Source organism: Bos javanicus, chromosome 13, assembly GCF_032452875.1.
Source record: "Bos javanicus breed banteng chromosome 13, ARS-OSU_banteng_1.0, whole genome shotgun sequence".
NCBI lineage: Eukaryota > Metazoa > Chordata > Mammalia > Artiodactyla > Bovidae > Bos > Bos javanicus.
Window position 1 is genome coordinate 10,841,639 of NC_083880.1, and position 27,873 is coordinate 10,869,511.

Sequence of the window (27,873 nt, forward strand, 5' to 3'; positions counted from 1 at the left end):
ACAAAGTACTAAGGTAGCTACAAGGAAAGGGATACCTCTTTATCAGGGGAAAGATAGCTGTAATCAAGGGCAACTTCACACAGCAGGTTGAGTCTTAAGAGATGAAAAGTAATTTGTCAGAAGAGTACAGGGAAGCATTTCAGATGAAGGAATTGATAAAAGCATAAAAAGTAAGAGGAATTTTGTAAACTAAGAAGAATAATGCAGTTGAAGCTTGGCGTGTTGTTCAAAAGGTACTGTGATGAAGTAGAGAAGAGAATATACTGTGACTTTATATGTCTGTCCTGTATTTTGAAATTGTGTTTAGTTTCTGATTGTTTTTTTCACTGATGCTTGGATGAATTCATGAATGAACCTTTGAGGTGTTTGTGTGCCTGTATCCTGGTGACATCTGGTGTTTCCCAAATGGTTTGTTGAAGTTTTTGATCATTGGAAGTATTTCTTAAAGAAGTAAATATTCATCTGAAGACAAATATCGACTTAAGCTGTCATTTGATACAATGTTTTAAATCTGTGTTTTAAATAAAGATTATGTCTTTTATCTAAATATTCTAAGTAATTTTAACTAAACATGCAGATTTGTCAGGAGAACTAGACTTGGAAGTGATATTGGAGGGAGAACAAGAAAAACCTGATGGAGATGAAAATAACCATACACAGGTAAGTAAAACTATAAATTTAAATTTCTGGTTTAATACCATTTTCTATGCTTTAGCAACACAATACAGTGTGTAACAGAGTCCATAACAAATAAAATTGCCTTTCAAAATTACCTTTTTAGAATTGATAGATAATAATTTAATAGTTTTTAAAGCACTTTAATTATACAACTTAAAATACTGTTAGAATCTATTGTAATTTATAGTTCGTCTTTGGAATTGAGGGGAAAAAATTTCCTGATTGTTTATTTCTTCCATTTTTATAACTTCATTACATGATTAAGAAGGTGATATCAAATACTGAATCATAAGATTAAGCAGTTGAAATTATGAACAATATGACGGCCCCTGACCTAGATACATGTAAAGAGAAATCATTCCCAGTGGCTCAAGGTTTTCCGTTGAAATCGCCAGCCACTGATGCCAAAATGAAAGATTCATTCTGCCTGTGATCTCGGCATAACTGACTTGGGATGAACATTCAGGGAGAGAGTGGGGTCATAGAATCAACCCAGTTGCCTATTAAGAGAATCAAACCTTCTAGATTGGACCTTTGTTTTTAGGGTACAAATAATAACGTTCTAATTTATTTCATTTCAGGGTGGGAAATCAGTAGATATTACTAAAATTGCTTTATCCACTTTGTTTGGTGGATATTAGAACATAATATAACTGAATGTAGGGGCTTCCTGGGTAGCTCAGCTGGTAAAGAATCTGCCTGCAATGCAGAAGACCTTGGTTCAATTCCTGGGTCGGGAAATTTCCCTGGAGAAGGGATAGGGTACCCACTCCAGTATTGTTGGGCTTCCCTGGTGGCTCAGACAGTAAAGAATCTAGTATTCCAAGTATGTCCTGTACAAAAAGAACCCAGTCTTGAAAATGTTTTTTCCTTGAATAAACTATGGGTCCCCGGGATACGCTTGTCAGTCATCTTCAAAGCTGTGTTTCAGTGAAAATAAAATAGACTTTGAAAGTGATAAACTAGATATTGAACGTGTGTTTACCAAAAATGAGGAGAGTTTGTATAATGATGCAGAAAATAAAAAAGTAGGGGACCAGGTAGTTACATTTGAAGTGAAAGAAGACCAAGAGTTTGATATGTAAATGTCAGACAATATGAGGCAAAATCCCACCAGTTGGAAAATAGACATCGGACAGACACGTCAGTCTAGTCTGTGGCTTGTCTGCTCCGGTAAGAGGAAACACGTAATTCAAATAAAAAGTCACGGTACTCCTGCTGTCGTTAAAAATACTGATAAGAAAAGCAAACCAATACAGGACTGGTTCCAGAAGCTGCTGCATGCGGATAATTGCAGTGCTAGTGAGGATGAAAGCATGGAGCCCGATTTAGAAAACGGGAATTCTTCTCCACCAAATAGTCACAGAGAATCCAAAGTGTATCTGAATGAAGAATTACAGAAGGATATGCAGAGGTTTAAGAATGCAATAGACATGTTACAAGTAGTGTTGTTAGCTTTGGAAAAAGAGAACATTCAGCTTCCAAAAGAGGTAGAGGTTCGTTTGCTCTTGCTTGGTTTTTCCCTTTCTGGATGATCTGGTCGATTTTGATTTTCTACTTATGGATAAAGTGGGGTCATCTAAATAGGTAATTGTGTAGAAATAGATTATTTCTGCCATCCAAATAATAGGAATTCAGGAAACTGTTTTCATGGCTTTTGTCCTTCAGTCAATCAAATTCTGTCTCTGTCAGTCTTTCATATGGACTGGGAAACTCATTGAGCTGTATACCATGTAACCTTCGGAGCCAGAATAAGCACCAAGGAAAGTGTTTAAGGAGTATGATCAACTAGGATTTTGCAGTGTTTTTTTTTAACTTTGTTGGATTAAATATAAGTTGCATTTCCACAGAATGGGAAGAAAGCAGAAACTGAGAGAAGGGACATAAACACATATTCCCTCTAATCTCTTCATTGTGATTGAATATGTGTGATGTTTTCTGCTTTCCTCAGTCCCTGGCACTTAGATATCCAACATGGCCAGGATGTTTTTAATAACAAATACATGTGCTCCCACATATGCCTTAATCACCACTTTCAGATGTCTCTTTTGAGAGAGACCTCTTCACGATGTTGTTTACTAAAATGTAGTAAGTTTTGATATGTGTGATTTTATCACATAGGTAGTATATGTGTGTGTGAGAGTTGGTCAGTCATGTCTGACTCTTTGCGACCCCATGGACTATAGCTGGCCAGGCTCCCCTGTCCACGGATTTCTTCAGGCCAGAATATCATTGGAGTGGATAGCTGTTCCCTTCTCCACGGGATCTTCCCAACCCAGGGATCGAAGCCAGGTCTCCTGCATTAAAAGCAGATTCTTTAAAATCTGAGCCACCAGGGAAGCCCATAGGTAGTATAAACCCTCAGCAAAAAAAGGGGGAAAAAATCAAGTGTTTATCTCCAAAGGAAAGAACAGAGGTTTGAGATGCTGTGAGATTTTTCTTTCTTCAGTAGTAGGTTTTTTAACTTGCTTGGTCTTTTGTGTAAGACAAAAAAAGAAAAAAAATGTAGCTATTCTCCTTTAAAGAAAAAGGAGAATGAACCCTACTCCAATTAATGAATTAAATTACTTTGCCAAAGTCACGCTTTTAACTTACCTGATTCATTTGAGGAATTCATTTGGTAATTTTATCAGATTCAAGATTATAGAATTGTGTCATCTCTTTTGGTGCCATAAAATGTTAGGGAATGCCACTTTAGGCGCTTTGAACAAATCATTTAACCTTTTTTTTATTTTAAAGCTGTTATTGGTAAACAGTGGGGCAAAGGTAGATAGTTATTTCTATACCCTCTAGCTATAAAATTTGATGGTTACTGAATGTGGAATTGGGAAGCATTACTTATATTCCAGAATTCCACACGAACACCTCCTCAGTTTCATTCTGTTCCTTGTGTTTTGGTAAACTTTGGTTCATATATTTCAGTGAACACCATCAGGTTTTTGCTATCTCCTGGATCCAAATGAAAAAAGAATTAGAAAAGGCAGTGGGGAAAGAATAGCTTTAGTGCAGAAAGAAGAAAGTTTCCTTTCTGTCTCTGAGGCACTAAGGTGTCACATCCTCTACATCTGACTGTTTAATGGAAAATCCAGGTGGTAAAGACCAAAGAGGACAGATGTTGTGTGTTTTTATTTCTCTATCTCTGCCAGTCAGATGGGGAAGACTGGATGTGAATAATTGTATCTTATTAAAAAAGCCTTTCTTGAAATTTTGGGAATTTTGTTTCTTTCCCTCAGAAAAAAGCACATTTTACAAAAATTTCAGTGACTTGTAAGTGATAAAATTTATGTAAGCACAAATATATTTTTATCACTTAAAATCAGGGCCAATACTGAGTCAAATAATAAATTGAAAACAGAGTCTCTAGAATTAGGTAATAGCAATTATTCTTAGTGTCAAACTTTCATTAAAGGTTGAAGAAGAAAAGAAGCACAAAGATGCTGCTGATGAGAGTCGACTGATTCAGCAGAGAAAGAGTGGAGGAAATAACAAGCAGGCGTTTCCTGCTATGGAGAATAAAGGTTCTCATAGGTAAGCCTATATCAAAATTTAACAGTAGGTCATTTGTTATTTTCCTGTAAAATCATTTCTGACTTGAGCTAATGTTTGTGGTTTATGAATTTTATATTTCACTAGGGATATAGTTATTTTGAATACTCTTGTCCTTTAGCCTCAATACTAGAGTTCCTTTGTTAACATACCACCGTGTTACAGTATTAGAGTATTCTGGAGTTGACTGCATACTTGCTTTAACCAGTGTGTTGTAAAGTTAAATTTATGTCACTAATGAGCATCCTTTCATTTCAGTCTGAGGGCTTCTCTCAGCGTTTCTCATGAGGCGGGACTAGTGGTGATGAACTCCCTCAGGTTTGCTTTGTCTGGGACAGTTTTTATTTCTCCTTCATTTCTGAAAGACACCTTTTCTGGATAGAGTACTCTTGGTCGGCAGTTTTCTCCTAGCACTTTGAGTATGTCCATGGATGGAGCCAGATTGCTGTTGGTGGCGGGAGAGCCGATGAGGCACCTGCCTTTCATCCATGATGCTGATGTCACCCATGTGGGTGGTTTACAAGTAAACTGCCCCCCACCCCACCTAAATTTGATTTCTTCTTTCATGGTGGATGTGCCACATGTCATTTTAAAAATCATCTAAATTATGTGTTACCTTTTTCTTTGAGGGTTTTTTTGTTTGTTTGTTTTTTTAAATTTATTTGGCTGCGCTGGTTCTTTGCATCTGCAGTGCTTGGGCTTCTCATTGTGGTGGCTTCTCTTGATGCTGAGCATGGGCTCCAGGGTGCTGGCTTCAGGGGTTGTGGAGCACAGGATTCATTGCTCTGCAGCATGTGCTATCTTCCCTGACCAGGGATCGAACCTGTGCCCCCTGCATCAGCAGGCAGATTCCTAAGCACCGGAGTACCAGGGAAATTCCTAAAATAAACATTACTGTATTTAAAAGCAAAACAAAAAAATACAGAGTAAATCTAATTATGACTCCCATGTCTAAGAGTCATGGTGTTTAGGCAGTGGACTCCAGGTTTTCAGTGTAGCCCTTGAGGTTCTTCCCAATGTCTTTCCAGAGCATCTCTCTACTTTCTTCCATGTATTTTGTACTTTTCCTTCCAGGTTCCTAGGAAACAACCTAGATGCCGTGTGCCTGATCTGTGTACTCACATTCTAATCTCCCAGTAGAAAGATTTCTCGCTTTTCTCTTCCTTCTGACCTCCTCTCTTCACTTCTTCTGCAAATCCTTCCTTATTTCACTTATCACTTTCATATGTCAACTCTTACATATCATATTGTATCATAATTATATATCTCTGTTTGAAGGAAGAATTTGTTTTCTTGCATATGGTTGGTACTTCATAACTGTTTTATGAATTAATCAATGACTTAATATGGGTAAGAGTTGAAATTTTACAAGAATTGGTTTTTTATTCTTTATTAGTCGAATTATTTGAAAACATTGGCTTTTTTTGGACTTTTTAAAGTAGCAATCCTGGTGTGCACAGGAAGGAAGTAAAGAAAAAGAACGATAACAAATGGACACTGGAAGAACGTGTGATTGCACCAATATTTGAAAAGACAGATTCACTGACTGGTGGCCTGCTGGACGTGAATGATGACAGCATTTTAAGGAAAGTGGATCAAGATGATGGCAGGTAACATGGACAAATTCTTTATTTCTAGGGGAAGAAATATTAGCACTGAATACTTCTTCTGGAAATAGAGCAGCATAATATAGTATACAGGCCAAGAGAAGAGAATCCTCAACTCTACTGGATGAACACTGCCGAAAGGTTAAGGAGAGGATTCGTGGCTTTGGCCAGAAGTCATTTCAGTAAATAGTCCACTTGGAAGCTGGACTGTAGTGAATACACCTAAACAGCTCTGTCGGGAATACTTACTGGGACAGGCAATGGAGACCTGGATGGTGACTGAAGAGGAATGTGGAGTTCAAAAGAGTTTCTTGTTTTATGTTAAGAGGGGAGCTTGTAGAGTGTGTATGCTCTTGGAAATGAGCCAGAGGAGGAAGTGTTTACTGAGTTTAATCTTATTTGCATTTCCAAATTAAAAAGCTTATTGATTATATGACATTATCTTTAAACTATTACAATAAATTAATTGTACATTATTATTATTATACATGATTATTATGTACATATGTACTTCTGTTCATATGTAGATTTTGGTAAGGCCTTGTTCATTGGCTCTGAAGCATAATATTCTTATGTAAATGAATATGTAGATGATTACTTAAGTTAATTCTATCATACATAGATTTTTAAAAATTATATAATCATGATTTACAAATACTTAGGTTATACTGAATAGGATTTAATCATTCCTTGATGATTCTAGTTGATAGTTAGTTGATTGTATCATCGTGGGTAGCTATGATTTTGTAAGGTGCTCTGAAACATCACATCATATTAACTTCATAGTTGTTTATAGCTTCCAGGGAAAAGGGGAGGATTTTGTTTATTTTCAATAGAAACAATTAACAATCTTTTACAGTTTATTACTTTGGATGATAAAGATCTAAATGACAAAACCATGCTTCCTGTACTGAAAGTTTCATTAACACATATTATGTGCTCAATAGTGTATGTCAGATGCATAAAGAAACAGCAGAATGGTTGAATGAATGTGTATTGATGAATTTCTTTACAAAAAACAAATCTTTATTGAAAGTAGATTTCCAATATTGCCTACATCTAAAGTCTTTTTGTTTTGTTAGAAATATGTTTTAAGATTCAGAATTATCATTTGTAGTTATAGCTAGACATGAAATAATAATATAGATTCATTTGGTATCATATTACTTAAAAAGACTTTTCAATATCACTTTCTCAGCATATTTTGGAACAGCAGTGTTCAGGCCAGATTTCCTGGGCTGTTGGTGAACTGCTGTGTGGTCTTGGGCAAGTTCCTCAGCCTTTCTTTGCTCCATTTCTTCCTAACTAAAGGATCTAATATATTACCTATCTCCCAGAATGATCGCAAGGATTAAAATGCCTTTAAGACATGTCAAATGCTTGTAATAATGCATAGCCATTGTATAATAAGCCCTCAAAAAGCTAATATCATGGTGATAAAAAATGGGTTTCTTTCTTATAAGGACTTAGAGAATACTTCCGAAATAGGTTTTATTGCCATAAAAGTTAGTTCTTATTAAAAAATGACAACTGCAAAAAACCCTGGTATACTGCTTCTATCACATAATGCAAGTAGTGTTAGGTTTTTCCTTTTCCTTTGATCTAAATTTAATGTTTTATTAATATTACAGATGTATTTTCTTTGTCCTTTAATGCTACTCTTTTTTGTTGTTTCATCCTTTTATAGAAATTACTTATGAATGCAAAGATGTTATATAAAAAACAAACATTTAGGTATTGTTTATATTTTCGAGATATTAAATTTTAGCCTGAAAAGAATCATTTTTTTTTTTTAGGCCTGCAAGGAAAACAGCATATGAAAAGAAGAAGGTATAGTAAAAAAAAAAAAATATTAACTTTAAAATATATTATCCTCTAAAAAATACTTTGTAAAAGGAATAGTGGCAAAATAGAAAATCTTCCTTTGCTGAAGAGACATTTACTTTGAAAACATAATTTAGAAACTCTGTTGATAAAGTTATCCTGTTGATAAAAACCTGTTCTTTTAAGAAGGCTCTGCTTTTGCTTTGATGAAGATATTTATCACCTTTGTACACTTGGTATATTTTATACATATTTTGAGGACTTTGTGAACCAGTATTATTTATGTGTAGGTCAAAGAACAAATTAATTATGTGAATGACCTTGATAACCTAACTCAATCATCTGAAACTGCTTCTGAGGATGGCGACATGCTTTACTCTAAAAATTCCCTGTTGCCATCTGGCAGGTGGATGAGGGTCATGGACCCCCTCCCTCTGTGCCCGTCAGCCCTCCAGGCCACCTGCCCCATGAACAGCTCAGAGGTGGCTCCACTTTCCCAGCTGGGTTCTCCCTCACAGTAGAGTCCTCAAGGAAGGTGTGTTTAACTGGTATCCTCAAGAGGTGCAGGAATGCCCCTGTGGATTTTTTCCAGCAGTTGGTAGAAACCAAACACTCTTGAAGTTGATTGTCCTTCATTCTGCAGAGCTCCCAAGTGGCATCTCAAAGCAGAGGAATTCACTCCCCCACCCAATGTCCCTCTCAAACACGGACCGGGGGGTCCCATCCCCGAGGTCCTAGCTGCAGATCTCCCACAACGAAAAGCTCTCAGGAAGAGCTTGGGAAAGTAGTATTTGTAATTCAAATCCATTTGTCTACAGCAGTCAGGTAGGGACACACCATGGCCTCATCCAAGGAGAGGCCTTTAATATTTTCCATAGGAATTGATCTCAAAATTTTTGCGACTGTCTCGCAGAGCCGGGACCGTGTGTGCTCCACCGACGACTGCATTACCCGACCAAAAGTCCCTGTGCTCTGGAGTGAGCGTGTTGGTCACTCCATGCACGTCATCACCTTCAGTGTCTAAATCAGAGTCTGTTCTTGGCTCCACTGTCATTTTTTTAACCAGTACCCTATCAACGGCCTTTTCATATCATTTACAGTTTTTCAATTAATAAAAACTGTGACATCAGTTGTAAAAATACTTTTCTACACTTTAAAAAGTTGTTTCTTTAGAATAAACTTATAAAAGTCCCCCTCCCACCAAGGAAAAAAAGTAAAAAAACCTCTTGCTACTAACAGTAGCTGTTCTGGCATTTGGTAGTGATTTCCCTTCCTTGATAGATGATTTAGGTTAGTTTATCACTTCCACTAAAGGTAAGGAGGAAACTACAGGCAGTTCAGAGACCATACTTTGGAAGTCATTCTTGTACTTGAGAGAAAATGACCCTGTGCTCTGTGTAGTGTCCTGTGTCAGTGCAAGGAACTTCTGAAAACAGTGATATATGTGCCATAGTGTACATTTAGTGATCATTGTTTATCATTGTATTTCCCCCATCTTACTATTTTAAACAGTATGAAGAGAGAATGAAAGTTATTGCAAAGAATCTCATGATTCTCTAAGAAGAGCTCTCTAAATTTTACCTTATTTACCATTAGTGTATATACCATGAATGAAATAGGAGGATTATTTTGTACTGATATGTTTGTACTAGAGAAGTAACTGTGGTTTGATGTAAGAGGACTAACAGAGTCAGAAGACCTGATGAAAAGCCTGCAGCTTACTTATATAGTTTTAACGTCTTCCTTTCCAGAATCATTATAGCTAATGAGTTAATTGATGTTTGTAGAAGTGCTTAGTATAGTTGTCAATAGGTATAAGCCTTACAATTGCCTATTAAAATGTTAGAAAGGTAGCATGTTCTTAAGAAAATAATTTTTGTATGAAATTTCATCTATTTAAATATATACAGAGCTAAGGCTCTTACTTGAAGTAGCTGTATAGGAGGTATCAGATGCAGTGTTTTTAAAGGTAGCGAGTGGTGTTGTTATGGAATTATAATTGATTTACAATATTGTGTTAGTTTCAGGTATACAGCACAGTAATTCAGACATATATGTATATGTGTGTGTATATTATATAAATGGGGCTTCCCTGCTGTCTCAGACAGTAAAGAATCCACGTGCAATGCAAGAGACCTGGGTTTGATCCTTGGGTCAGGAAGATCCCCCGGAGGAGGAAATGGCAACCCACTCCAGTATTCTTGCCAGGAGAATCCCATGGACAGAGGAGCCTGGTGGGCTACAGTCCATGGGGTCGCAAAGAGTTGGACATGACGGACTAACACACACACACACACACACACATACACATATTCCTTTTCAGATTCTGCTTGTAGAATATTAAATGTAGTTCCTTATGTTGTACAGTAGATCCTTACTGGTTATTTTATATACACTTGTCTATATATAAAATGGTATATGTTAAACCCAACCTCCTAATTTATCCCTTCCCCTACCCACTTTCCTGTATGGTGAGTAAATTTGTTTCCTATGTCTGTAGGTCTCTTTCTGTTATGTCATAAGTTCCTTTTAGATCCCACATATAAGCAACATGACTTGTCTTTGTCTGACTTACTTCACTTAGTGTGGGCATGTCTAGGTCCATCTTTGTTGCTGCAAGTAGCATTATTTCATTCTTTTTATGGCTTCGTAGTTTTCCATTATATAAATATACCACATCAGATACAATTTTTAAGTGTACTGCTACTGCTAAGTCACTTCAGTCGTGTCCGACTCTGTGCGACCCCATAGACGGCAGCCCACCAGGCTTCCCGGTCCCTGGGATTCTCCAGGCAAGAACACAGGAGTGGGTTGCCATTTCCTTCTCCAATGCATGAAAGTGAAAAGGGAAAGTGAAGTCGCTCAGTCGTGTCCGACTCTAGCGACCCCGTGGACTGCAGCCCACCAGGCTCCTTGTCCATGGGATTTTCTAGGCAAAAGTACTGGAGTGGGGTGCCGTTGCCTTCTCTGATTTTTAAGTGTAGTCAGATCTGTAAATCTTTTAAGCTTTCTGTGTTTGTTGTAATTCAGAGAAAAGCCTTTCCAGTTCTGAGCTTCTTGAAAAGTCCCTTGGGCTTTCTTTTACCTTTCATGGATTCATTGTCTTCAATTAAATTTTTGAACCTTTGGGAATTTCTGCTTGTATAAGGTCTGAGGTTTGTATCGAACCTCATTTTTTCCATTTGGAGATCCACTTGGTACAGTCTTTTCACTGTATAAACATACAGGTTAGTCTTGCATTTCAGAGGAAATGATGAAATGTCATTTTATTGAGTACTAACTAAAAGTCTCCTTTGTCTCACTTAGGTTTCTGATAGTGGGAGAAAAGCAAAAGGTCTGTTGCGTGAAAACCACATGCAGGATGAAATTGCCATGGCAAGACTAGGAATAGACACAGTGAACAATCAGAACCAGGAAAAAGAAAAGAAATGTTTTGAGGGTATTGAAATTGTAGAAGGAGAGAATGATTATCCTCAAGAGGCAATAAAATTGAACAAGGAAACGTTGACAAAGGCCATATTCCAGCATACTGGCCAGCTTAACATTCCAGTAGCTGAAAATACAATGCTAAACCCTGAGCTGGAAAACGCAAAACGAAGCAAACAAAGACTGGAAACAGAAGTGGAATCCCACCGTTCTAGACTGGCTCCTGCCATACACGATCATGATCAAGGTCAGACATCACAAAGAGACCTGGAACTTGCCTCCCAGAAAGCAAAAGATAAGAGGTTACGCTTGCAGGAGCAAATGAAGATCGATATGGCTAACCTGAAAAGTGACAATGAGATGCTTTCCCAGGAACTTTCTAAAGTGAAAAATAAATTCAATCAGCTAAAAATCAAGCTGCATCAGACGACAGATGATCTCAGAGAAAAGACTTTGATGTTAGAACGTGTCCAGAGAGACTTACGCCAAGCACAGTGTCAAAAGCAGGTTATTGAACACATGTTCAATGAACAACGCAAAGTGAATGAATACCTTGGAAAGCAGAAATCCTTAGAGGAAAGATTATCTCAACTCCAGAGTGAAAACATGTTGCTCCGACAGCAACTGGATGATGCACAAAACAGAGCCGACAGTAAAGAGAAGATAGTTATTAGCATCCGAGACCAGTTTCTGCAGACTTTGAGAAAACTTCAGGCTGAACATGAGGAACAACGTCTGATGCTGGAGGAACGAAACACGGAGTTAATCATGTTATGGAAGCATGTAGAAGAGAGAATGCGTCAGTATGAAAATGAGAAAGCAGAAGGAGAAGTAAGTATCCAGAAGGAGAAATAATTCTCAGATTTCCTGAAAGAAAATTCAAAGTGATTCTTCATTCTGGCTAAATGTTGAATCTAGCTGAATATAAAAAATACACGGGCTGTGAATCTATGGTCTCTAAAACAGACTAAAAGCACACCTTGTATCCAGCAAATAAAAATTAGACCCAAGAGATGCTTCACTTTGAGTAGAGACATCGTGTCGCTTATAAAATGTCTAAGAGATTAAGTTCTGAATTTTTAATATAGATGGGTATTAGTAATTTATTATTCAGATAGTAATTTTAATCTCTATGTAACCACATGTCAGTATCATGATGAAGCAGATAAAAGAAACGCTCAAACCTAAACTGAATATTTTGAAATTAAGCTTCAGTTACATGGATTACCCTGACAGTCAATTCCAGGTTTCCCAGATGCTATTACTTATGTATTGTACTTTGGCTTCAGTAGCTTGTCATACCTTTTTGTCATACGTGTTGGTGTAATTTTAGTTTTATTCATGTAAATTTGAATTAACTTGGAAAACATTTCAGGCTTGAATCATTTATTCTTATGCCTCTCAACTCTTTAAAGAGTTGTCATGAAATTGAGAATTCATTGACAAGTCATTTAAATATACTTGTCATTAAATCATAATTTGGGACTCAAGTGGTGAGCTTTAACCAAGCTCTTCTTGATTTAAACTTCCCACTGCTATTTATGCTATTTACTTAGAACATTTTTACAAACAATTTGCTCCTAATTCTCATTTTAAGGATCAATTACTGTCATTTGAATACCAGTTTGCCCAATAAAAATGGAGGGTGGCAGGATTCGTGAGCAGCAGGAATGGAGTGAGTCAGGGAGAGGGTTGTAGGGGCCGCGGTCTGGAGGCAGGTGGAGGCCAGGTCACTGAGGCTCCTTGAAGGCATGGGAGCAACCTCATTTTTTAAAATTTCATTATTCTTTTATATTGGAATATAGTTGATTTACAATTTTGCGTTAGTTTCAGATGTACAGCAAGTTGATTCAGGTATAGGTATACATATATCCATTTTTTTTCAGATCCTTTCCCAAGTAGATGCCTGCAGAATATTATGGTTAGCCAAGGGTAAAGATGGGGAGGAGGGATAAATTAGGAGTTGGGGATTAACACAGACACACGACTAGATATAAAAGAGATAAGCAGCAAGGGAATGGCCTCATTTTCCTTCTGAGGAAGGAATCTATTGGAAAGATCTGAGCACTGGATTGAATATGTGAAGATCTCTGATGTTAATCGAAGCCTCTAATAAAGAAAGAGGAAAAATGTTTCCACAGTGTGGAATTTTCCACCGCTTGTCCCACCTACACACCTGTTTTGTTCTCGACGTGAGGTGGTGAAGCTCTGCAGATTTATCGGGAGGGGCAGGGTGTGGACAGTGGGGCTGCCCCCTTCGTCTGAGGAACTTAATATCAGGAAGGCCGGTGGGGAGCCCTTCTGGGTCTGTAACCACATTCAGGGAGAAGAAAAGAAGGTGAGTTGCTGTCCATGGTGATAGTTTTCAAAGTACATGTGTTGGAGTCATCTGTTACTAACATAGCGTAATAGTAAAGTGATTTGATAAACTCAGTAACAAAGCATCTTATTAGGCAGTTGTGAGACACCTTCAACAAGAACTGTCTGAGAGCTTCAAAAAGCGGTCTGAGTTGGCGGAATCCCTGGACGTCATGTCATATCACTGTGCCAAGTTAGAAGTTGAGGCACAGGATTTAAAGAGCAACTTACATCAACTCACAAGTCAGGTATGTGTGAAATTGAATGTGTCGACAGTTAATACATAGGATAAAGTGTTTTAGGATGCTCATTTTCATGCACAGGTTTCTTTTTTATTTTCATTACTAGTAATTTACTATAATTTTATTAATCTTTAAGTGCACTTGTTTCTTAAACTCTGATTTTCATTCTGCCATTTGCATTATATATATATATATATATATATATATTTCATATATTATATACCCTTAGGAAAGTGGAGAATTGTGCATCATTCTTCACACAAGTTGAGAGACTTTTTTTCTATTTAACAATATTTTATTTCTTGATCCCTGTATTACCATGATGAGGCAAGCCAGATAAAATCAGAGGATAATGTTTAATGGAATGTTCCAGAAAGTTATCATTTCTCATCTTCACTTTTGTGAATGGCTGTGGAGTTCTGTATATATTTATTTTGTGCATTTCAGAATAACTTGTGCAGAAAGTGTATTATACAAACCAGTTGAAGTTAGGCACTGCCTTCTTTTCTTTTCATTTAAGATACATTGTAAAAGCATGGAGGCACTCAGATGGAGTATAACACGTACATTGAAAATAGAGAATTAAGCACATTATCTAGATAGTGCCTTTGGATTTTTAAAAAGCTATTGAGATATAATTCATGTATCATATAATTCACCCATTCCAAGTGTGTAGATCAGTATCTCTTAGTCTAGAGAGGTGTCACCTCTGACCACAGTCAATTTCAGAGCATTTCCATCAGCCCCCCAAAGAAACCCTGCATCCCTTAGCTACCTCCCAAGGCCCCCCCATCTCCCGCAGCCCCAGGCAACCCCCAGTCTAATATCCGTCTCTGGAGACATGCCTCTTCTGGGTGTTTTACATAAATGGAATCATGCAGTATGCTCCTTTGGGATTAGCTTTTCTCATTTGACCTCATGTTTTTGCGGTTCATCCATGGTATAGCACGTATCAGTCCTTCCATTTCTGTTGACTGTCAAACAATAAACAGTACGTGGCTATATTTATCCATTCATAAGTTGATAGAGATTTGGGTTGTTTCCACTTGGCAACTCTTAATAATGCTGCTGTGAACATTGGTTTATACATTTCTGGATGGACATGTTTTTATTTTCCTGTGGTTGGATTTTATCCTGAGTTAACTGGCTGATTTCACCTCTTCTTGGCCTTTGCTCAGACTGTCCTTTCTGTCTTTACAGTTTGTTTTCTCTTGGGTAGTCTTCCATTTATTCAGACCTGGCGCCCAGTCTCTCCTCCTCCATGGAGCTTTCCTGACTGTCCAGCTCTCATCGAGCCTTTTCTCTTCAGCCCTGTTATGTAGTCTGTGAAGAACAATTTAGCCCTTAATTTTGCATTGTTGTCATTTTTTTCATGAGGGAGAATCTTATCTAGGTATACCTTGTTCTAACAGGGAGTATTTATGGATATGCACAGCACTTGTCTTGCATAAATGGGAAACAGTTTAGTTTAACAACTGTTAGGACACAACTAAGTACTTCATCCCACGCCAGTTATTTTTTCTTGAAGGTGTTTGTATAGTAAAACTTTTATTAAAATGTATTTTAAGCAACTCAATGTAAAATTGAAAGCGCTTAGTCTAATAGAGGAGAATTGTTCAATTAAATGCTCATCTTTCTCCCTGACTCTGGGAGAAAAGTGTAAATTTGCCTTCCTTCATTATGTAGGCAGAAGTGGGATTTACAGATTTCTAGCCTTTCACCAACTGTAAAGTTCTGGGAATAGCTTCTCTGATATCCGTACCTCGTAACCTTGTCTCACCGGAGTACTGGCTAGACATTAACAGTTGTGAGAATGAATTGACTCACAACTTTGATTTAGCAGTAGAGTTATATTTCCATGGCAGTGACTTCATCCTTCCTCTGATGGTCGTGTAATGTTCCGTACCACTCCATCCAGGAGGTGCTATTTACACATTAACTGGTGGTCATTGTCCACTGAGTAGTACAGAGAGGAAGGAAGTTGCAAATTACTGTAAGTGGAGAAAAGTACTAGAGTACTAGTTTGTTAGTGGAGTCAGTGAACATTTTTGAAGTCTGAAGGCGTGTGTTCTGGGCCTCATGCTCCCCCTTACTGCCCCTTGCAACGGTATGGAGAGTGAGTTCACTGTGATTGTGTAGAAGACCATTTTCGTTGGCATGCCGTCTGCCTCAAGTATCAGATTGTTTTGCAGATAAAATACAGCAACCGTAATAACGCCAATTACAAAGAGCTCTTAGTATCTGCCACGTCCTCTTCTAAATACATTATGTATGCTGCTGCTGCTAAGTCGCTTCAGTCCTGTCCAACTCTGTACGACCCCACAGACAGCAGCCCGCTAGGCTCCTCTGTCCCTGGGATTCTCCAGGCAAGAATACTGGAGTGGGTTGCCATTTCCTTCTCCAATGCATGAAAGTGAAAAGTGAAAGTGAAGTCACTCAGTCGTGCCCGACTCTTAGCGACCCCATGGACTGGAGCCTACCAGGCTCCTCCGTCCATGGGATTTTCCAGGCAAGAGTACTGGAGTGGGATGCCATTGCCTTCTCTGACATTATGTATAGTCCCCAATTTAATCTTCCCAGCATCCCACTGAGGTTGATGCTACCATTATCCCCATTTTATGGAGGGAGAAACTGAGATACAGTAAGGTTACGTAATTTGTCCCAGGACTCACAGCTCAGAACTGATGGAATTGGAACACAGGCCCATGGATTCTGTCTCCCATGTACCTACTGCCTCTCACACTAGTCCCTGAAGCATCTGGTTCTCACCAACAGTAGTGCTAGCTCTCAGAATCACTGGAAGAGCTGTGGTCATTCACAAATGTGGATGTTTAAAGTGATGGCTGATGTGGCGCTTAGAATAAAAAAAAAAAAAAAAATATATATATATATATATATATATATATAGTTTATCATCAGGTAATTTTCTGTCTTTCCCCATTTGGCCAGTTTATAAATTTGTGTACTTATTTGAGAAAATCTAATTTAAAGCATGAATGATTTTGTGTTTGAGTGCTAAAGGGGAGGTCAGTAATATACAAAGGGCAGACAGTAAATATTTTCACTTTTTGGACTGTAAGGTATCTATTGTAACAACTCAACTCCGCTGTATGGCAGGAAAACAGCTGTAAACAATATGCAGATGAAAGAGACAGAAACTGACATTGGCAGATTCACTAGGTTATTAGTAATTAAAACAGTTGGTTTTTTTCCCTTTTTTTTTTTCTTTCTTTTTAGTTGCAAGAAACACAAGATCAACGTACAGAGGCCGTGAGGTGTGCTGAAAAAACACAGGATCACATCCAAAAGTATGATTTAAAGCAGCACAGAAAACAACTTAAATATAAAGCAGATAAACAGTATAATATGATAATTAGATCAGTAATGATAATAAAAAACATCATTGTGAAGCTGGGTAACATTTCAGCTTTGAGGTGTTTTGAGATGCATAATTTTCCCCCATTATTTTCATATTTTGCACATTATCCACAAGTGAAAAGTGAAAGTGTTAGTCACTGAGTCATGTCCGATTCTTTACAACTCCATGGAGTATATAGCCCACCAGGCTCCTCTGTCCATGGAATTCTCCAGGCAAGAATCCTGGAGTGGATTGCCATTTCCTTGTCCAAGGGATCTTCCTGACTCGGGGATCGAACCTGGGTCTCCTGCATTGTCGGCAGATTCTTTACCATCTGAGCCACCAGGGAAGCCAATTATCCACAAAACACAACTAGAAAAACAGTGCGGTTGCCAGATCATTTACTTTTCAAAATTCTAACAACCTATGTAATGGAACCTGCAGATGTTTGTTCAGAAACAGTGTGGTATTTTAAAAATCTATGTGTGAAGGACTGCCGTGACAGTCACTGGTTAAAACTATGCCTTCCAATGCAGAGGGTTTGATCCCTGGTTGGGGAGCTAAGATCCCATGTGCCTCCCAGCCAAAAAACCAAAACATAAAACAGAAGCAATATGGCAGTAAATCCATAAAGACTTTAAAAATGGTCCACATTCAAAAAAATCTTTAAACAAAAAACCCTATGTGTGAGAATCATTGTTTTAAAATCTGCATTTTAGGCTTGAAATGGAAAATACCGAGTTACAAACTACAGTCAAAAAGCAAGCGGACAGAATCAAACAGCTTCAGGAAAACCTGTTAAGCATAAGATCGGTAAGTCAACCTCTTAATCTCTGTCATACTGAAGAAGAGTTTTAACTTTTTAATAGTAATATATAAGAATATTTTGGACAATGTGAAAAGTCTCATTGATTAAAAAGTTTATGGTATTTTTACTGATACTGCTTGCTACTAATAGCATAATTACTCTTTAGAGAAGAAATGGATTGAATTCATAAAATTAATGATTTTTGTAGTAAGATTTTAATTTAAAAGATTGTGACAATCCAGTCCAAAAGCAATATTTTATATAGAAAATATTTTGTGTGTTCATTCCTCTGTCAATGAAATCAGGGTTTTTCCACTTTCTGGCTATTATTAATAATGCTGCCTTGAACATTGGTACACAAACATCTGTTAGAGTCTAGAAATTTGAGTAATGATTTGATTGAGAATTCTGAGTATCTCTTGTAATCCTAACCCTTCTGTGAGATTTTTGAGAATGAATCATTTTTAATATTGTAGCTTATTCTCTTCACCAGGAATGAATACTACCTCTGCATAGACAGTGTTTTTGAAAGAATGCATTTTTCCTTTGTTGGATTTTTTTTTTAAAGAGCTGGGGTATGCATGGGGATTTTTCAAAGATTACTTTAGTAGGTTATTTATATTACTCCCAGATATCTTGATTCCAGCTTGTACTTCCTCCAGCCTGGCATTTCGCATGATGTACTCTGCATAGAAGTTAAATAAGCAGGTGACAATATACAGCCTTGATGCATCTTTTCCCAATTTGGAACCAGTCCATTGTCCCATGTTTGATTCTAACTGTTGCTTCTTGAGCTACATACAGGTTTCTGAGGAAGCAGGTAAGGTGGTCTGGCATTCCCATCTCTTGAAGAATTTCCACAGTTTGTTATGATCCACACAGTCAAAGGCTTTGACAGTCAATAAATCAGAAGTAGATGTTTTTCTGTAATTCTCTTGCTTTGTCTATGATTCAACAGACGGATGTTGGCAATTTGGTCTCTAGTTCCTCTGCCTTTTCTAAATCCAACTTGTGCATCTGGAAGTTCTTATTTCACGTACTGTTGAAGCCTCACTGGAAGAATTTTGAGCATTACTTTACTAGCATGTGAGATGAGTGCAGTTGTGCAATTGGTTGAACATTCTTTGGCATTGCTTTTGAGATTGGAATGAAAACTGACCTTTTCCAGTCCTGTGTCCACGGCTGAATTTTCCACATTTGCTGGCGTATTGAGTGCACCACTTTCAAAGCATCATCTATAGGATTTGAAATAACTCAATTGGAATTCCATCACCTCCACTAGCTTTATTTGTAGTGACACTTCCTAAGGCCCACTTGACTTTGCAATCCAGGATGTCTGGCTCTAGGTAAGTGATCACACTGTTACGGTTATCTGAGTCATGGAGATCTTTTTTGTATAGTCCTTCTGTGTATTCTTGCCACCTCTTCTTAATATCTTCTGCTTCCGTTAGGTCCAACAATTGCTGTCCTTTAATGTGCTCATCTTTGCGTGAAATGTTCCCTTGGTATCTCAAATTCTCTTGAATAGATCTCTAGTCTTTCCCATTCTATTGTTTCTCTTTATTTCTTTGCCTTGATCACTGAGGAAGGCTTTCTTATCTCTCCTTGCTATTCTTTGGAACTCTGCATTCAGATGATCGTATCTTTTCTTTTCTCCTTTGCCTTTAGCTTCTCTTCTTTTCTTAGCTATGTGTAAGTCCTCCTCAGACAACCATTTTGCCTTTCTGCATTTCTTTTTCTTGGGGGTGGTCTTGATCACTGCCTCCTGTACAATATCACAAACCTCCATCCACAGTTCTTCAGGCACTGTCTATCAGATCTAATCCCTTGAATCTGTTTGTCACTTCCACTATATAATCATAAGGGATTTGATTAAGGTCATACCTGAGTGGTCTAGTGATTTTCTGTACTTTGTTCAATTTAAGTCTGAATTTGGCAATAAGGAGCTCATGATCTGAGCCAGTCAGCTCCCGGTCTTTTTTTTTTTTTTTTTTGCTGATTGTATAGAGCTTCTCCATCTTTGGCTGCAAAGAATATAATCAGTCAGACTTTGGTATTGACCACTTGGTGATGTCCATGTGTAGAGTCGTCTCTTGTGTTGTTGGAAGAGGGTGTTTTGGTATGACCAGTGCAGACTCTTGGAGGGCACAAACAAAGCCTTGTGTGCACCAGGAGCCAGGAGAAAGAAGCAGTGTCCCCACAAGAGACTGAGCCAGACTTGCCTGTGAGTGTCCAGGTGTCTCCTGCAGAGGGGTGGGTCGACAGTGGCCTGCTGGGGGTCAGGGGCACTGAATACAGCAGTGCATGAACAAGTCCTTTTGAAAGAGGTGGCCATTACTGTCATTACCCCTACCATAGTTTGACCTCAGGCCAAACAACAGGGAGAGAACACAGGCCCACTCATCAACAAAAACTTGGATGAAAGATTTACTGAGCATGGCCCTGCCCATCAGAATAAGACCCCACAGTCAGTCTCTCCCATCAGGAAGCTTCCATAAGCCTCTATCCTTATCCCTCAGAGGGCAGACAGAATGAAAACCACAATCACAGAAAACTAACCAAACTGACCACATGGATCACGACCTTGTCTAACTCAATGAAACGACGAGCCATGCCATGTCGGGCCACCCAAGGTGGAAGGGTCGTTCTGGAGCACTCTGACACAACGTGGTCTGCTGGAGAAGGGAATGGCAAACCACTTGAGTATTATTGCCTTGAGAACCCCATGAACAGTATGAAAAGGCAAAAAAATAGGATACTGAAAGATGAACTTCCCAGGTTGATAGGTGCTCAATATGCTACTAGAGATCAGTGGAGAAATAACTCCAGAAAGAATGAAGAGATGGAGCCAAAACGAAAACAACGCCCAGTTTTGGATGTGACTGGTGATGGAAGTAGAGTCCGAAGCTGTAAAGAACAATACTGCATGGGAACCTGGAATGTTACGTCTATGAACCAGGGTACATTGGAAGTGGTCAAACAGGAGATGGCAAGAGTGAACATTGACATTTTAGGAATCAGTGAACTAAAATGGACCGGAATGGGTGAATTTAACTCAGATGACCATTATATCTACTACTGTGGGCAAGAATCCCTTAGAAGAAAGGGAGTAGCCATCATAGTCAACAAAAGAGTCTGACATGCAGTACTCTGCTGCAATCTCAAAAATGACAGAATGATCTCTGTTTGTTTTCAAGGCAAACCATTCAATATCACAGTAATCCAAGTCTATGCCCCAGCCACTAATGCTGAAGAAGCTGAAGTTGAGCAGTTCTATGATGATCTACAAGACCTTCTAGAATTAACACCCAAAAAAGATGTCCTTTTCATTATAGGGGACTGGAATGCAAAAGTAGGAAGTCAAGAGATACCTGGAGTAACAGGCAATTTTGGCCTCAGAGTACAAAATGAAGCAGGGAAAAGGTGAACAGAGTTTTGCCAAGAGAATGCACAGGTTATAGCAAACGCCCTCTTCCAACAACACAAGAGATGACTCTACACATGGACATCAGCTGATGGTCGATTTTATGTGTAAAATAGCCTATTTTTAACAAATAAATGTTGGCAGTTTAAATTTCAGAAAGATAACAAAATGATGAAAAATTATTTTAAGCTGTTTGAAGGAAAGTCATTCATTTTGAAGTCTGTCCTGACTGGCATCAGGTTTATAAACTGTGTTGAGTATAAATGCATATCACTCATGAACCCATGAGAAATAATACTTTCTTTTATTTCTGTGCTCACACTCTGGGCTCTGTGCTGTCCTTTTCTTAAGAAATGACCTCTGTCTGTAGCTGAGTCATGTTTCCTAAGCCAGGTTCCTCTTTATCGAACTTCTAAGAAAACCTCAAAGGCCTTTTCTCATTTTGTATGTCTTGGTCTCTGTTGGACTTCCCGGATGGCTCAGACAGTAAAGAATCTGCCTGCAATGCAGGAGACCCAGGTTCAATCCCTGGGTTGGGAAGATCCCCTGGAGAAAGTGAGAGTGAAAGTGCTCAGTTGTGTCCGACTCTTTGACATCCCATGGACTACACAGTTGTTGGAATTCTCCAGGCCAGAATACTGCAGTGGATAGCCTTTCCCTTCTCCAGGGGATCTTCCCAATGCAGGGATTGAACCCAGGTCTCCCACATTGCAGGCGGATTCTTTACCTGCTGAGCCACAAGGGAAACCCAAGAATACTGGAGTGGGTAGCCTATCCCTTCTCCCACAGTCCATGGGATCACAAAGTGTCAGACGTGACTGGGTGAATAACACTTGGTCTCTGTTAGGTCAATCAAGCAAGCAAGCGGTGTTTTTGCTGCCAAAGTTCTCTTTAAAGCTTTCGGTGTCCTGTGAATTTGATTGGGGTTCATGCCATTGGAAAAGCTACCCTCAAAAATCTTTTTTGAGGGAAGCATCATACCTTGGGCTTTCTGTGAAGCTTTGCCGGATGATGCCCTTAAAATTCTTAGGCTCTTAAGATCCTTAAAGGAACCTGAGGCACCACCTTAAGTCTTTCCAGGGTCTTAATGAAGGGTTTTACAGCCTACAGGTTCTACCTTTAGACCATATTTTCCTGGCAGCACCCTAGGTTTGATCTTAGCCCAGAAGCCATTTCTGTCTTTTTGCATCATGTGACAATTGGACAGGTGGAGATGCTGTAAAGGGGATATGGTATTGAACCCAGTGAGTCCTGGTTCCTTTATATTTAATAGTGCTTTTTTTTTTTTTTTTTTTTGTCTCATAGCTTACCCCTCTCATTGATTTACTTTCAGCTGCTTCATAACAAGAGTCTCTGCCCCCCATGTTTCAGTGTCAGTTTCTTCTCTTGCCTAGAAGCCGACACCAGCAGCCTCTTCAAGGACCATCAGGCTTCTGTGTACAATGTCATGAAGCCCATTGGGTTTTCATTTCTTTCTCTGCATCCATTCAGGTCCCACCTACATCCAGGTTCAAAAGCACTCTCGTGTGTTTTAGTTCTTTTTTAATGGCAATATCTCATTTTTGGGCATGACCGCCTCGATGGACATGAGTTTGAGCAAGCTCCAGGAGTTGGTGGTGGACAGGGAAGCCTGGTGTGATGCAGTCCATGGGGTCACAAAGAGTCAGGCATGACTGAGTGAACTGCACTGAACCCCATTTTTATATCAGTATCTGTGCCAGTTATTTATTGCTAACAAATTGCAGTAGAGATCACCCAAAGCCTAGTGACTCAAAACAGCATTTCCTTTGTTCACAAGTCTGTTTTGCGGCAAGGCTCAGTGAGTGAGGCCAGCTCATTTCTTCTCCAGTCATCATCAGCTGGGATGTTGTGAAGGTGGGGACCAGAGTCATCTGAAGACTTGCTCACGCACGTGTCTGGCAACTGGAGCTGGCTTTTGGATGGGTCATTAGGTGGGGGAGGACACTGACATGTGCTCAGTATGTGGCCTGGGCTTCTTCATAGCATGGTGACTGATGCTAAGGGTGGGCTTCCCCACGGAGCCAAAGTCAGAAGCTATTTAGCTTGAGAAATAACATAGCAGTTCCCCCAGACTCTGTCCACTAGAATCAGCTACTGAGGCCAGCACATATTTAAGGGGAGGGAATTTCATGTGAAAAGTGGCAAAGAATGTGTAGACATGTTTGAAAACCACCAGCTCCATTCACCTCGACTTACCAAGTAATCATTCTGTCTAAATGAAAGTTCTTTCCTACTCTGTGTCACTGAAATTCCAGCAAATATTTTTTGTTTGTTTTGTTAGCTATGTTCTCTTATTCTGTGGAAAGTAACAACGGGTTGCCAGAAAGAAGCATTTTTTTGTTGTTCAGAAAAATGTATGGATCATCTCACTAAATTCTTAGGAAACGGGTATCTTTAGCCTTGTGAATCATTTCTCTTTGGAATGCAATTCAAATTAGGAAAAACTATTTCTAGTTCAGAAAAAGGCTTATTGGATTAGAATCCATATTTACAAGATTTAGTCATTAGAGTCTTATTTTCACTATCTTTTTTTGGGAGGCATTTATTAACTCAGCCCTAAACTCAATACAATATACCTCTAACTTCTTTAAAAACCATGGGACATGGTGAGGGGAAGGAGTAAGAGACGTTCTACCAAGGGGTGACTTGCAGTCATTCCATGGAGGAAAGAGAGAAAAGTTTTATTACAGAACAATAAAAGAGTGTAAAATCAAGTGCAAATGTTGTGTGACAAAGACGATGACAGTGAAGAATATATTTTGTGACTCTTGGTGACTTCTTTCTTGATTCTCTGCGTAATTCCTGGTCCTACATTCAACAGTACAGATACCATCACATTTACTTGCTCCTCGGTTTGTATTAGGCTGGGCTCAGTCCACTTCCCTCGTTACCAAATGGCATTTGTTCTATTCTTGCAGATTGATGATCTTCCAGCAAAGCTGGAAACTGTATGTTCAACGTGTCTGCACGTGAATGCAAAAATTGAAGTTCTTCAAGAGGAGTTATTATCTATGAAAGGAATGCAAAAGAGATGTGAAAAACTAGAGAAGAATAAAAAGAAGTTGCAGCAAGAAGTAGTGACCCTCAAAAGTCATATAGAACTGAATATGATAGAACACAGTCAAGTAGAGCACTATAAACAGGAGGTTGAAGAAAGAGTGAGACAGGATCTCATAGAGAAATTAAGAGAAGTCAACATGTTTTTACAGGTAATTTGTTGATTTGTCATATCCTTGAATTCGCCTCACTGTAAATTACATTTTGGATGTATACAGTTTATGTGTTTCCTCTGCTTCCCTTAGAGCAGTTTGTTTTGTAGATTTCTGGAAGGAAGGGGACACTTGTCTCTCTCTGAAGAGAGAAAGATTTCAGTTTCCATCACAGTTATCACTAAATTGATATTTCAGAATGATTCTCACTAGAGGATCCTTTTACTTGTAAGACCAATTGGCATAAAACAACACCATGAAGAGGAAAAAAAATACTGTGGTTTAGAACGGGTACCATCCTCTTGAATTATTCTCAAGTTGTCTTGTTCAGTTTTTAAATTTTAAGTTGATCCTCTTATTCTTTGACTTATCAGGTTACATAAGTACTACTATAACATTGATTCCACTTTAATTTTATAATTCAGATGTAATTCATTTCACATTGACCATGATTATTTTAAAGTTTCACTTTTCTTTTTTTCACATTTAAAATTGCTCTCTGAATTACTGACTCAAAACTAAAGGGAACAAATACAATTATTCAGGTTATAATCATTAACAAAAGAAATATATCTTTCAAAATTTGACTTAGATACAAGCAGCATCTCAAGAAAACTTAGAGAAGTTACGAGAGAATGATACTGCTTTCATAATAAGTCAGATGGAACTCAGAATTAAAGAGTTGGAATCTGAACTCTCCAAGACGAAAACTTCTCAAGCAGAGTTGGAAAAATATAAGAAACTCTACCTAGAAGAACTAAAAGTTAGAAAGTCATTGGAAAGTAAGCTAGACACGTAAGTAAAACACAGAATCACAAAATAAATTTAGTTCATTAATTTGTCTCTAAAGCCTAATTTTTATAGAGCCAGGTTCCTGAAATGAGTAGGAAGTGAAAGCTAACTAGATAGTCACTGCCAAAGGGGCCCTAAGTCAAACTAGTAATACTATATCCTTGTAAGTTTTCCTACACTATGTAAAATCATGGTTGTGAAATTGGGGGAAATGAACATGGGGGTGACTGGCAGGATAATTCACAGAGTGCCTAAAAATAACATGGTGACCTGACTCAGGGCGGGTGTGGAAGATGCAAAGGGCAGATCGCAGCACCTCCAGTGCCTAGTCCAGGTTTCCCTACTATCTGAAAGCAGAGCATTCCTAGGAAGCCTTTCATAAGCCAAAACATCATAAACCAAAGAAGCAGGGACCCGAGGACACGTTCTGCTCGTAGATGCATAAAATGAATATGCACGAGTAAAGCACAGGTGCTCCCACACAAGGTTCAGGGGTGTGGCGACTTGACGCTGAGAGGTGGGGTGTCACTCCCGGGGAAGGAGCTCGGTGGGGCCGGTCTCCCTGCTTGTGGAACACGATGCCTCTCACTGTAAAAGCATGCACTGAACATCGTTTCAGCTTTTTGCCTTTTTAAATGAAACCAAAAATCCTCTTCAGATTTTTTTTGTTATTATGAAAAACAGGTGCCTATGTAGGCCCTTCGTAGAAGTGAAGTAACATAAAATGAACTTTGGAAAAGCAAGGGATGCTTGAAATTGTTCCTGGGGCTGTTTTAGCCCTTTTCAGTCTCTCCCAATGACTTTCTCATCCTACCCTCGAGATTGTGGCTCTAGGTGATTCCTCAGAGCCAAATGCTTAATTTTTCTGAGGTCACGAGTGAAACATTTATACTAGGGTGGTGAAAGCAAATACTTGAACGTGGCTTTGAGGGATGGGGTGTTTCTTCATCCCTGGACTCTTTCCTGGAGGCAGGTGTGTCCCAGAGGGCAGCAGATATCACTGTGAGGCCACCTCCCTTTCTCTCTGACGCCCTTTCTCTCCTCTCCCAACTGTGACTTGTTAGTTGAGGAGCCCCAGACACATGTGTACTTCTTTAGAACATGTTTACAACTATCATTGTTTACAGGAGGTCTGCTCTGTGCTTTCAGTGTTCAGTTTAGTGGGACATTCCATTTACTATATGGCAACTTAAAAAATGCAAATCATTTAGGGAATCGTGCTGTAAAGAGCAATATTGCACAGGAACCTGGAATGTTAGGTCCATGAATCAAGGCAAATTGGAAGTGGTCAAACAGGAGATGGCAAGAGTGAACATCGACATTCTAGGAATCAGCGAACTGAAATGGACTGGAATGGGTGAATTTAACTCAGATGACCACTATATCTACTACTGTGGGCAGGAATCCCTTAGAAGAAATGGAGTAGCCATCATGGTCAACTAAAGAGTCCGAAATGCAGTACTTGGAGGCAATCTCAAAAACAACAGAATGATCTCTGTTCGTTTCCAAGGCAAACCATTCAATATCACAGTAATCCAAATCTATGCCCCAACCAGTAATGCTGAAAAAGCTGAACGGTTCTATGAAGACCTACAAGACCTTTTAGAACTAACACCCCAAAAAGATGTCCTTTTCATTATAGGGGACTGGAATGCAAAAGAAGGAAGTCAAGAAACACCTAGAGTAACAGGCAAATTTGGCCTTGGAATACGGAATGAAGCAGGGCAAAGACTAATAGACTTTTGCCAAGAGAATGCACTGGTCATAACAAACACCCTCTTCCAACAACACAAGAGAAGACTCTACACATGGACATCACCAGATGGTCAACACCGAAATCAGATTGATTATATTCTTTGCAGCCAAAGTTGGAGAAGCTCTACACAGTCAGCAAAAACAATACCGGGAGCTGACTGTAGCTCAGATCATGAACTCCTTATTGCCAAATTCAGACTTAAATTGAAGAAAGTAGAGAAAACCACCAGACCATTCAAGTATGACCTAAATCAAATCCCATATGATTATACAGTGGAAGTGAGAAATAGATTTAAGGGACTAGATCTGATGGACAGAGTGCCTGATGAACTATGCACGGAGGTTCGTGACACTGTACAGGAGACAGGGATCAAGACCATCCCCATGGAAAAGAAATGCAAAAAAGCAAAATGGCTGTCTGGGGAGGCCTTACAAATAGCTGTGAAAAGAAGAGAAGTGAAAAGCAAAGGAGAAAAGGAAAGATATAAGCATCTGAATGCAGAGTTCCAAAGAATAGCAAGAAGAGATAAGAAAGCCTTCCTCAGCGATCAATGCAAAGAAATAGAGGAAAACAACAGAATGGGAAAGACTAGAGATCTCTTCAAGAAAATTAGAGATACCAAGGGAACATTTCATGCAAAGATGGTCACAACAAAGGACAGAAATGGTATGGACCTAACAGAAGCAGAAGATATTAAGAAGAGGTGGTAAGAATACAGGGAACAACTGTACAAAAAAGATCTTCACAACCCAGATAATCACGATAGTGTGATCACTCACCTAGAGCCAGACCTCCTGGAATGTGAAGTCAAGTGGGCCTTAGAA

At 38.9% G+C, this 27,873-nt stretch overlaps 1 protein-coding gene across 6 annotated transcripts in view; it reads left to right on the forward strand.

The window, feature by feature from the left end:
- Positions 1 to 27,873, forward strand: part of LOC133258937 (ankyrin repeat domain-containing protein 26-like) — a 74,083-nt gene that overhangs the window by 42,687 nt on the left and 3,523 nt on the right. Inside the window, exons 17-26 of one of the 6 annotated variants that reach the window (XM_061435678.1) lie at positions 578 to 660; positions 4,088 to 4,206; positions 5,664 to 5,834; positions 7,628 to 7,661; positions 10,962 to 11,912; positions 13,535 to 13,687; positions 16,919 to 16,989; positions 17,759 to 17,852; positions 24,211 to 24,501; positions 25,094 to 25,296. In XM_061435678.1, coding sequence (XP_061291662.1) covers positions 578 to 660; positions 4,088 to 4,206; positions 5,664 to 5,834; positions 7,628 to 7,661; positions 10,962 to 11,912; positions 13,535 to 13,687; positions 16,919 to 16,989; positions 17,759 to 17,852; positions 24,211 to 24,501; positions 25,094 to 25,296 — 2,170 coding nt within the window. Of the gene's footprint in view, positions 1 to 577; positions 661 to 4,087; positions 4,207 to 5,663; positions 5,835 to 7,627; positions 7,662 to 10,961; positions 11,913 to 13,534; positions 13,688 to 16,918; positions 16,990 to 17,758; positions 17,853 to 24,210; positions 24,502 to 25,093; positions 25,297 to 27,873 lie in introns of those variants that run through there. The other 5 variants (XM_061435677.1, XM_061435679.1, XM_061435681.1 and 2 more) reach the window with 5 other exon arrangements.